Source organism: Dysidea avara, chromosome 7 (assembly GCF_963678975.1).
Source record: "Dysidea avara chromosome 7, odDysAvar1.4, whole genome shotgun sequence".
NCBI classification, from domain to species: Eukaryota; Metazoa; Porifera; class Demospongiae; order Dictyoceratida; family Dysideidae; genus Dysidea; species Dysidea avara.
Window position 1 is genome coordinate 8215809 of NC_089278.1, and position 12022 is coordinate 8227830.

The 12022-nt window shown below is 37.9% G+C and overlaps 1 protein-coding gene across 1 annotated transcript in view; it reads left to right on the top strand.

Annotated features, from left to right (window-relative positions):
• LOC136261314 (uncharacterized) overlaps positions 1-12022 on the top strand; it is an 81160-nt gene that overhangs the window by 29345 nt on the left and 39793 nt on the right. The window contains exons 5-6 of the mRNA XM_066055294.1: positions 9027-9356; positions 9409-9732. Of these exons, the coding sequence (XP_065911366.1) occupies positions 9027-9356; positions 9409-9732 (654 nt within the window). The remainder of the gene's footprint in view (positions 1-9026; positions 9357-9408; positions 9733-12022) is intronic.

The window sequence follows — 12022 nt, forward strand, 5'->3', positions numbered from 1 at the left end:
GTTTGTAGCTGAATTCTCTACATGGTGGTTTCTTTGTAACTGAACTATCTATAAGGTGACATCTTCTAGCTGATCTTTCAACAGGGTGATTTGTTTGTAACTGAACTCTCTACAAGAAAACTTCTTCTAACTGATGTCTGAACAGGGTGAATTGTTTGTAGCTGAACTCTCTACAGGGTGATTTGTTTGTAGCTGATCTCTATACAGGTTACTTATTTCTAACTGATCTTTTGAATTCTGTTCAGGGTGACTGCTCTATTAGGATGACTGCTCTATTAGAGTATCTCGATCTCGCACTTGCTACACCAAGTTGGATTTCGTGTTATAACTCCGTGGCTTTAAGTCTGATTTTTCTACACCATTGAAGAGCCTTTCTAAGATGATAACTCCATCTGTACAGCGATTTTCAAAGCATTACCCCAAGTGGTTTATCTGGTAGGCGTGGCAAGCATAATAATAATAATAATAATAATAAAAATTTAGCTAATCTTGATTGCGTAATTGTTACACACTGTTGATTTTTTCGCTGTATCTTCCTGGTTTTTAGCTCGATTTCTTTCAAACCACAAAATGTTTGAGGTTCAATGGTTAACCTATTCACCCACCGATTTTCAGCTTCTTCCCGTACGCGGTTTACCCTGTAGGCGTGACAACATATTGGTGTTATTTTTCGTGAATAATCGCTCATAACTCTTTGCCTGTTTACGGTATTCCAGCCAAAGTTGGTACAGAGATGCGCCTTTATACCCCCCTTCTGTGTGCCAAATTTCAAGGTAATCGGATAACGGGTTCGCGTATTATAGCAGTTTTTGTAAGTGTGCGAAAAGAGGAAGAAAAATAAGAAGAAAAAAAAAAACGAAGAAACTAAGCCAATTTTTGAAGTCGCATATCTCAGGAATGCCTGAAGCGATTTCGCTCAAATTTGGAATGTGGAGTACTGAAGTTGGAGGGAATGTACACAGCAAAATTTGTCTTGTTTCATCAAGGCAGCACAGAGCTACGGAGGTGCGAAAATTGCGTTTTCTTTCTTCGTGTCAATATACTCACGGGGTTGCGCGCCGGCTTCTTGGGCCGCACGACAGTGTCTTGATATATATATGTAGTGCCTGTATTTATTTGCAATATTGTTTAATAACAAAGTAAGTTAGGTATACTATTTGTCTATCAAGATTTTGCAGTGACTGTTCTATTAGTATCTCGATTTTTGATACATTGCAAGCTGCTCAATTTTTACAAAGCAAAATCCTGCACCTTTTATGCTAAAACACAATTTACAGCCTGTTGTCACAAGTTTTATTAGCAAAGCATTTATTATGATGATTATGATGATGACAATTGGCGCGAGTAGGTCTTAATAGTAGTATACTACCCTGTCGATCTGTACCAAAATGGCTATAATATCGGCTTTGATTCAATGGAATACTAGAGAAAAGTTGCATTAGTATTGTATTGCAGAGTTTATTTGATTACTTTTGTAATACTCTGCACATTTCATTTCTAATAGAACACTCATAGAATGTTGGATTGTGTATTCGGTATGGAGGTCCCTGGTTTGAACACTGGTAAGATTTTTTCGACCATTTCATTCAAGTGGTTTATGCTGCAGGCATGACAACAAGTCTTCCTTTTTTAATGCAAACAATTGTCCATAGCTCTATGACCATAGCTCTATGACTATTGATCAGATTTGCACCAAATGTGGTACGTGATTGTGCCACAATATGTTCTTGAAGTGTACCAAAGCTCAAGAAAATCGAGTTATGCATTTGCATTTTATAATGGTTTTTGTAAAGTATGCGAAAAAAATAATATAAGCCTTCCCTGAACCCCAAAGAATGAAGGAATTAAGCCAAATTTTGAAGGCTCATATTTTATGATTGTGTTAGGCAATCTTCTTGCCCAAATTTGGTATGTGGGGTGCTGAAGGTGCAGGGTGTTTTTATCATAAAAATGGTTCCAATTCGAGAAAGGAACACAGAGCTACGAATGTGTGAAAATCGCGTTTTGTTTCTTCCTGTAAATGTACTCACGGTGTGTCACTCCAACTTTCTTGGTCGCATGACATACTACCGTGTTTCTTGATTATCAAGACACACGATAGTGTGTTGTGCGGCCCAAGAAGCCGGCGCGCCACACAGTGGGTATATTGACAGGAAGAAAGAAAATGTCATTTTCACACATTTGTATCTCGGTGATCCCTTATCCAATTGGAACCAAATTTGCTACAGAGTTGTCCGCCAGCTAGGGGAGTCTACATTCCAAATTTGAAGGAAATTTCTCCAGCCATTTCCAAGATACAAGCTGCCAAAGTTTCGATTTTTTTTCTTCGTTTTTTTTTTCTTCGCCTTTTCGCACACTTGCACAAATTGCTATAAAATGCAAATGTGTACTCCGATCGCCTTGCAATTTGGCACACAGAAAGGGAGTCCAAAGGCGAATCCTAGTATCAAATTTGGTGCAAACCAGATGAATGGTTCAGGATTTATGACCGATTATTTGCGTAAAACAAGATCGATTTGTTGTCACGCCTACAAGGTAAACCGCTTCATGGAATGAGTTGAAAATTGCTATGCAGATGGAGTAACCATCGTAGGAGTGCCTTTTGGTGGTTTGAAAGGAATCGAGATAAAGACCATGGAGATATGACACAAACCCCAACCTGTGTCACAATTACGCGATCGATTTTATGAATAAAAAGTATTAGTTTTTACGCCTACTAGGCAAACCGCTTAGAGCAATGAGCTGAAAATCGGTGTATAGCTGGAATAATCTTTTTAGAAAGTCCTTGCAGTAGTACAGAAGAATCGGATTACAAACCACTGAGTTATGATTCGTAAGCCAACTCCGTGTAGCAAATGTGAGATCGAGATACTCTAATAGAACAGTCACCCTAATAGAGCATTCAGCTAATTTATTTACTCCATTATAGAATTTTATTACATTGCAAGTTATTCTGTAGGGAGTTCAGCTGCAAACAGTTAATCTTATAGACAGTTCAGCAAGAAGCAAGTCACCCTATAGAGAGTTCAGCTACAAATATATCGCTGTAGTGATTCAGAACATTACAAGTCACACTGAAGAGAGTTCAGCTATAAACAAGTCATGCACCCTGTAGAGAGTTTGGCTACACTCTCTAGAGAATTCAGCTACAAACAAGTCACTGTGGAGAGAGTTCAGCTACAAAGAAGCTACCCTGTAGAGAGTTCATCTCTACAAACAAGTTATCCTATAGAGATCACCTGCAAACAAGTAACCCTGTAGAGAGTTCAGCTACAGACAAGTCACTTTATAGTTTATACAATGTTCAGCTACAAGTAAGTCACCCTGTAGAGAATCAGCTACACACAAGTCACTCTGTAGAGAGTTCAGCTACAGACAAGTCACTTTATAGTTTATACAATGTTCAGCTACAAGTAAGTCACTCTGTAGAGAATTCAGCTACACACAAGTCACTCTGTAGAGAATTTTGCTACAAACAAGTCACCGTGTAGAGAGTTCAGCAACCAAAAAACCACCCTGTAAAGAGTTCAGCTATACAAACAAGTTACTCTGTAGAGAGATCAGCTAGAAACAAGAGTGAGCTCAGCTAGAAGAAGTCATCCTGTAGAGATCTCAGCTGCAAAGAAACCCTGTAGAGAGATCAACTACAAACATATCACCCTGCAGAGCATTCAGCTATAAACAAATCACCCTGTAGAAAGTTCAGGTACGAACAAATCACCCTATATAGAGTTCAGCTGCAAAAAAATCACTCTGTAGAGAGTTCAGCTACAAACAAGTTACCCTACAGTCAGATCAGTTTGAAACAAGATATTTCAGCTACAAACAAATCACCCTGTAGAGAGATCAGCTAGAAGAAGTCACCGTCTAGAGAGATCAGCTAGAAGCAAGTCACCTTGTAGAGAGTTCAGCTACAAAGAAACCATCCTGTAGAGGGTTCAGCTAGAGTTCAGCTAGATAAAAGTCACCCTACAGAGAGATCAGGTCACCCTATAGAGAGACCAGTTAGAAGAAGTCATGCATCTTGTAGAGAGTTCAGCTACGTACAAAGAACCCATTCTGTAGAGAGTTCAGCTAGAAACAAGTCAACCTGTAGAGATTTCAGTTACAAACAAATCACCTACTGTAGAGAGATCAGCTACAACAAAATCACCCTGTAGAGAGATCAGCTACAAACAAATCACCCTATAGAGAGTTCAACTACAAAAAAATCACCCTGTAGCGAGATCAGCTAGAAACAAATCACTCTGTAGAGAGTTCAGCTACAAACAAAATCACCCTGTAGAGAGATCAGCTAGAAACAAATCACCCTGTAGAGAATTCAGCTACAAACAATCACCTTGTAGAGAGTTAAGCTACAAACAAATTACCCTGTAGAGAAATCAGCTACAAACAAATCACCTTGTAGAGAGTTCACTTACAAACAAATCTACCTGTAGAGATATCAGTTACAAGCAAATCACCCCCCTGTAGAGAGATCAGATCACCCCGTGAGAGTTCAGCTACAAACAATCACTCTGTTGAAAGTTCAGGTACAAAAAAATCACCCTATAGATAGTTTTGATACAAACAAATCACCCTGTAGAGAGTTCAACTAGATAAAAGTCATCCTGCAGAGATCACCCTATAGAGAGATCAGCTAGAAGAAGTCACCTTGTAGAGAGTTCAGCTACAAAGAACCCACTCTGTAGAGAGTTCAGCTAGAAACAAGTTACCCTATAGAGAGATCAGCTAGAAACAAGTCATCCTGTAGAGAATTCAGCTACAAACAAATCACCCTGTAGAGATTTCAGCTACAAACAGATCATCCTGTAAAGAGTTCAGCTATAGATACAAGTCACCCTGTAGTAGGAGAAGTCACCTTGTAGAGAGATCAGCTAGAAAAAAGTCACCTTGTAGAGACCAGCTACAAAGAAACCATCCTGTAGAGAGTTCAGCTACAAACAAATCACCCTGTAGAGAGTTCAGCTACAAGCAAATCACCCTGTAGAGAGTGCAACTACAAACAAATCACACTGTAGAGAGATCAGCAGAAACAAATCACCCTGTAGAGAGTTCAGCTACAAACAAATCACCATGTAGAGAGTTCAGCAACCAATAAACCTCCCTGTAAAGAGATCAGCTAGAAACAATTCACCCTCTAGAGAGAATCCTGTATAGAGTTCAGTTACAAGCAATCACCCTGTAGAGAGTTCAGCTACATTTCAAGTCCCTTATTAGAGAGATCAGCTGCGAACAAGTTATCCAGTAGGGAATAATAGACATGTAATAAATATATGTATATAATTTGTATAATTACTGATAAAATCAAAAACAGTTGAAGTATTAAAAATCTACTTTGTCTTTTTATTCTTCCTGTGGTAAAGAAAAAAAGATAGGTTTAAAAAGCCCCAAAGTCGGCCATAATTTGTGGTATACAAATACAAATACAAAAAGAAGTGATATCTAATCAAAAACAGCCAAGCTATTAAAAAAGGTACAGCCCCTAAAAAGGCCATGGTGGTGAAAAAAGATGTGAAATCCAAGGTGGCAGCCAAGAAATGGCTGTGATGGTAGGTTAATGGTAAAAATTTTAATAACGACAATTCAGGTGAATTTGGTGCCGAAACACAAATTCACATGAATTGTCGTTATTAAAATTTTTACCATTAACCTACCATCACAGCCATTTCTTGGCCGCCACCTTGGATTTCACATCTTTTTTCACCACCATGGCCTTTTTAGGAGGCGCAACTTTTTTTACAGCTTGGCTGTTTTTGATTAGATTACTTTTACATCTTCAGTAATCAGTGTCTGCAGATAAGAAGAATTATGGGTAATAGGGCTGGGGGATAGTATGTGCATATCAGAATATCGGGATAGTATCACTATCGGTATCACCTATATCGCTTGAAACCTAATGGGTAAAAATAAACCCCAAAGCCAATCTAAAGCTGACTTTGGAGTACAAAAAGAAATGAAATTCACACAAAACACCCAAGCTGTTGAAATAGGATGTGGCCTTCAAAAGCCTGGGTGAAAAGTGTGAAATCAATGGTTGTGGCCAAGAAATGGCTGCAATAATATTTAGTGTTAATATTAGCTGTGCGTTATTGACATTTGTGACCATCTCAGCAAAAACCTGTCTAATTTGCACAACTTCCAAATTTCTTTTTAGTATATCAGCATTATCTGCATTGTCCAAGGAATGGTTCGCCAAAGTTTCAGTCAACTATGGTGAGTAGTTGTGGAATTACAGTGCTAGAAAGTATGGCGAGTAGTTTTGGAATTACAGTGCTAGAAAGTATGGTGAGTAGTTTTGGAATTACAGTGCTAGAAAGTAAGGAGAGCAAGGAAATCGATTTGTACAGTGACTATACTGAAAAAATAAACTACAGGTGCTTACATTCACAGCCATGACTTCTGTTTGGATTAGTATACAGAGTTGAGATTTGGCTTACAATGTTCACCATGGACTGGCAGATCGACCAAGGTATAATTTTAGCCCTGCAGTCACTTGTGCGTAGGTGTATGAAGGCGATTTTACTGAAAAAACAGTGACGATTTTGTTTACATCTACCGCATTATAAACAAACGCATGTGACATGCAAACCAATTGGGGCTACAGAAACGAAACAAAGATTTTTGAACTTCCTATGAGTAGGTGAATATGATGATGTGTAGACTTAATCGATTTAAGACTTCTTTTCCTGAGCAATAGCTCAATTAAAACTTACATAAACTTTTCTTTGTAACACACGTAATTTCACCATTTTTTTTAAATTTCATTTTTCTCAAAATGCATGTTTGTGTAATCTAGACAAGTTTTTGCTGAGATGATCACATTTATTATCAATGCACCATTTCTTAGCCACCTCTTTTGATTTCACAACTTTTTCACCCAGGCTTTTGAAGGCCACTCCCTTTCTTAACAGCTTTGTATGGATTTCATTTCTTTTTGTACTATATATGGCCCCAAAAGCCATCTATAGGCAAACTTTGGGATTTTTTCCCCATATGTGACCGGATCTGTGAAAATCCGACACTATCGTACATTTTTCAAATTTCTGTTTATTAAATATTTATAATCTACTTACCCTCTGGCAAAATTTCAACCTCATATATATGCCAACAACTTTAGGAGTTACATCCATACAAAGTAGCAACAACAGAAAAATCGATTTGTACAGCAAGTATAGGGAAAATAGATTACAGATGCTTACAAAAACGGTTGTAACTTACCAACGGATTGAGGTACAGAGCTACAATTTCACCATCATGTTAGTCATGAACAGGGGAATCAATTACTGGGTAAGTTTTTCCTTTACTCACCCTTCTTCATTGCATACAAAGGCAAAATTCGTGAAGAAAAATCAGCTGCATGCAATTGTTTCAACGTGACATAAACAAACGCTTATAACTTACGTATCCTTGGGTCTACTGCAATGAAACAAAGATTTTCCAACTCCTTTTGAGCAGGCGAATAAGGTGATATCTGGGGTTTTATTGTTAGTTCCTTTCTTCACTAAAAAAGAGGCATTCAAAACATTTATGGAATTTTTTCAATAATATGCAAGTATTTCACCCAATGTATTCAATGCTTTATACTGTAAATTTAGGCTTGTGCGATTGTGTCGGGTTTTCACAGATCCGGTCACATATTTTTCTCTTATCTACAGGCACAATGATGATTACTATTTTTAGAAAATGGTATGTTAGCAATGCTTTGAAGTCTAATTAAAATAGAAATTTCTTGTTCACAAAGAGACTCCACCACAAGTCTCATAGTACTAAGAGACTCGCGGTATTTGTTATCCACACCAAGAATTTATTGTTCCCCGCTGAAATATTGTCAACAAAACAATAGCACAACCAAACCAGCATATTCTTCACCACCCCGGTGCTGGAGGGTTAACTGGAGTGCCAAGGCAGGTAGGTATTGGTGTCTTGCTTTCCTAGAAATTGGTCTGCGTTGCCACACGACACGACAAGCCAGCGTCATTATACAATAATCAGTTTTGCTAGCTGTCTCAGTTTCTCCATTTTCACTTCATTTACGTACATGAGGCACGGTGACGCCAATCCATTAATTCTCCCTCGTGGTATATACTTGCCTTGAATGATAGTTTCGAGCTAGGATACTCCGGCGTCTAGTCAAGCCAGCGTCTGGTAGCTAGCTACATCAATCACAATACAACCTTACAGTAGCTACTGTCATTAATTAGCCTTCCCATACAGCTTTGTGCGTGACACCATTACTAGTAATGGCGCGAGGCATAGCTATGATGTCCTTTTCACTGCTGGTAGACCATTTTCTAAAACAATAAGATTCCACCTCGGTTTTCATTGCGTCATTCTAACACCTCCTCCTCAGACGTTTATACTTCGAAGATGCTACTTTGGAGTGTCTTACTATAACATAATTGTATTGTATTGCATTTGGCTTTTTTGGTAATATTGTTGTAGTACTCTAATAGAGTGCACATTTTTTTTGAGGAATTCTGATTATTCATAACTACACTATTTCTTGCCCACCACCTTTGATTTCACAACTTTTTTACTCCAGGCTTTTGAAGACCACGTTTTTTGCTGTTTTTGTGTGAATTTATAATATGTCCCCAATGACAATTCTTATATTTTTATACGTTTCTAGTATATTTAAATCACAAATTTTTTCTTATAGGCTATATAGAAAGTGGACAACATTTTGGGCATCCCGCCCATTATTATGAAGATGGGCGATATTTATTAGACTTTATGGTTTTATCTAAATAGACAACACTTGTTCTCTACAAAACCAATGCTTTAAATCTAGTAGATATTGACTGACTTACAAGTTAAACTAATTTAGAAACCTACATTTAATATTCATTTAAACTTTCATGTCATTTTAATAAGACATTATTTGCAATCAAATCTTGGCTACCATCTTTGATTTCACAATAATTTTTGTGCATTGTTTACTAGATACCTGGATTTTAGAAGCAGCATAACATAATGCATGTACAATGTACTATCACATTTATATGCATGCATTTTATTGACAGCTAATGGTGCAGCACTTACTCCTAATGTAACTGTTACTGCCCTCAACACTCAGATAGTTGGTCAGTCACTAACACTGGAGTGTAATGTGACTACTGTGAGAGGTATCATCAGTACAGTGGATATTATATGGAGTAGTGACAGTAGACAACTTGAGAGGATGGAGGGAGTCAATGTTGGCTTCACAACAACCAACTCAGTAGTGTACACAGACACTTACAACATCTCACAATTGAACACAACTGATGATGGTAGAGAGTACCAGTGTGAAGTGGTGATCAACACTAGTCCACCAGTAATGGCTAATGATAGTGTTACACTGGATGTGATGAGTTAGTGTGTATTGTTCAATGTTCCTTTGCTATGTATTCATTTCCTTCACAGTTCCTCTGCCTACAGTTACCATATCACCATCTGGTCCAATACAAGGAGCTATGGTGGGTAATCCCCAAATGATGGAGTGTAGAGTGAGTACAGTTAGTGGAGTGGAGTCCAGTTCAGTAATGATCAGTTGGATGGGACCTGGAGGAGACACTATTATAAATGATAATAGAGTGACCATCAGTCCAACCAACAGTAGTGATAACAATTACACTAGCAGTATTTGGTTTACCTACCTGATGGAGGGAGATAATGGAACATATACATGTAATGTGATGATACTGGAAACTAATGAATCTGTTTCAGTTGAACTGGGGATGCTAACTGGTGAGTCGATTATCTTCTTCTAACAGTATTTATATGTATACATGAATTATTTAAGAGTTGTATAAGCTGGTAGGAATCATAACACTTAAACAAGGGAGATCATCACCAATGTACAAATTTAATCTCTAGATATATAGCCAATATAAATAGCAATAAACAAACTAGCAAAGCTAGAGTAGAGTGTTACATAGGTGATGATCTCCCTTGTTTAAGTTGTGACAATATTAGAGTATGTAAGATAGCACTGACGCATCATCGATTGTGGATTTGAATTGTGTGTGCATTTACAAGTGTATAATTAGTTTTAGTTTACACATATTTTCCTTTGATGTCTGGAGTTCTAATGAGATTGCTATCAAGAATAAAAACTGTGGTGGGGGTTACTAACTAGTTGGGGCGAGCCTGAGCGAGCCCCACACTAGTGAGAGAGCTGTAAGTCATCGTCCATTACACGGCAATTTACGATTAAATACGAGAAACTGTACATGTAAGTCATCGTTCATTACAGGGCAACTTCACGATTAAATATGAAAAACAAACCTCACAAGTTCTTTAGTGTCACACAAGGACGCGATAATATACAAATAAGTATAAGTCATCATCAATGACACGGTGAAGTTAAACAGCGTAGATTACTGAACTTCCTTATTTGTACTTGTCATTGTCAATGCCATGGCGAAGTTAAATGGCGTAGATTACTAAACTTCCTTATTTGTACTGTCATCGTCAATGCCACGACGAAGTTAAACAGCATAGATTACTGAACTTCCTTATTTGTACTGTTAGTCATTGTTCATTACATGAAGTTAAATGGCATAGATTACTGGACTTCCTTATTTGTAATCATCATTGTCAATGTCACGGCGACTTTTTGAAGACTTGTAGTACAATGGATAGAGATTACTTCCTTCGAATGAATAGGCTGTCTGCACAATTTTGGATCTTCGATAGCAGCGGAAGCGCAAACATGCAACTTAAGATAATTCGCACCTTCACAGTGATAATGCAGACTATTTAATATTTACAACTGGATGATGACATTAGTGACGATAGTGATGAAGAGCTACCAGATTATTTACCATGTGAACTGACTGTGCAGTCTTCGACACTTTCAACCATAATACAGTGCAGTGGTAGCTATATAAACAAAATGTAAATGCTTCAATTGAATTGTTTTAATTGTAATATTGAGGTAGTTATATTCATTACTGAATGAACATGTTCCAATTATGTAATCACTGCCACTGCCTCACTACCTACATAACAGAAACACATGCCATACAGTCACCAGATCATATTAAGCACAATTACAACTACACAGGCTCGCCCCACGATGCTGATAGCATCTGTCTAGTTAGTAACTTAGTAAACTATGGTCCATTCTGTGGTTGTTCACTATCTATGCAAAAACAGCTAAACTGTAAGAAAGGTACAATCTTCAAAAGTCTGAGTGAAAAAACTTGTGACATCAAAGAGAAATGGTTGCGATGATGTTAATATCATACAGTACGATAGTACTGTATAGTAGAGATCATGAAGGTTTGGGCTTTTCTGGCCAAAAGTATCACCCCAAAAACAGCCTCACAATACATTCTTGGTGTCTTGGCAGTATTGGTGAGGTATAAGCTTAAATATTTAGCAGAACTTTACTGACTGACTAACTGCCTACCTGCCAGCCTGATTCCTTCAGGCAAACATAACTTGACAACCGCTAAGGCTGGGGCCTGATTTTTTCACTGTTACACATCACTTCAGCATGACTGGTATTTTTTGACATATTGCAGAATGTACAATGCACGCTTCATGGACTTACCTATATCCTCCTTTGTGTCTCATTTAACTTTGCTGGTAGAAAATGTGTCAATTTGTGGTAGTGCAGTGTGATGGCTCCCCTACAAATGTAACAGGAATCGTCTGAGTTTTCCATTGTGAGTGAATTGATTGCAGAGGTCCTTCACATAATTTTCTTTATTTGTAATGCTGTGTAACGGGCTGAACATCAGGGGGCGTAGCCTGGATTTTCTGGAATGGGGTTTGGATTTGATGTGCATGAATGTCTTTGGGGGAAGGGCTGGTTGCTTCCCCTGAACCACGTTTGAACAAAAATGATGCATGCACAATTTAATGTGCCCTTGGGCAGTAACATTAAATACTGTTTGTACATCTAACTAACTAAAGCCTACACACTGCTTCTTATAGAAACTATAAGCCTATTGTAATACTAACTACTAATCTTCACTTCCAGACAACATACTGACAGGTAACTTCACTGAACTTCTTAGCACATGGG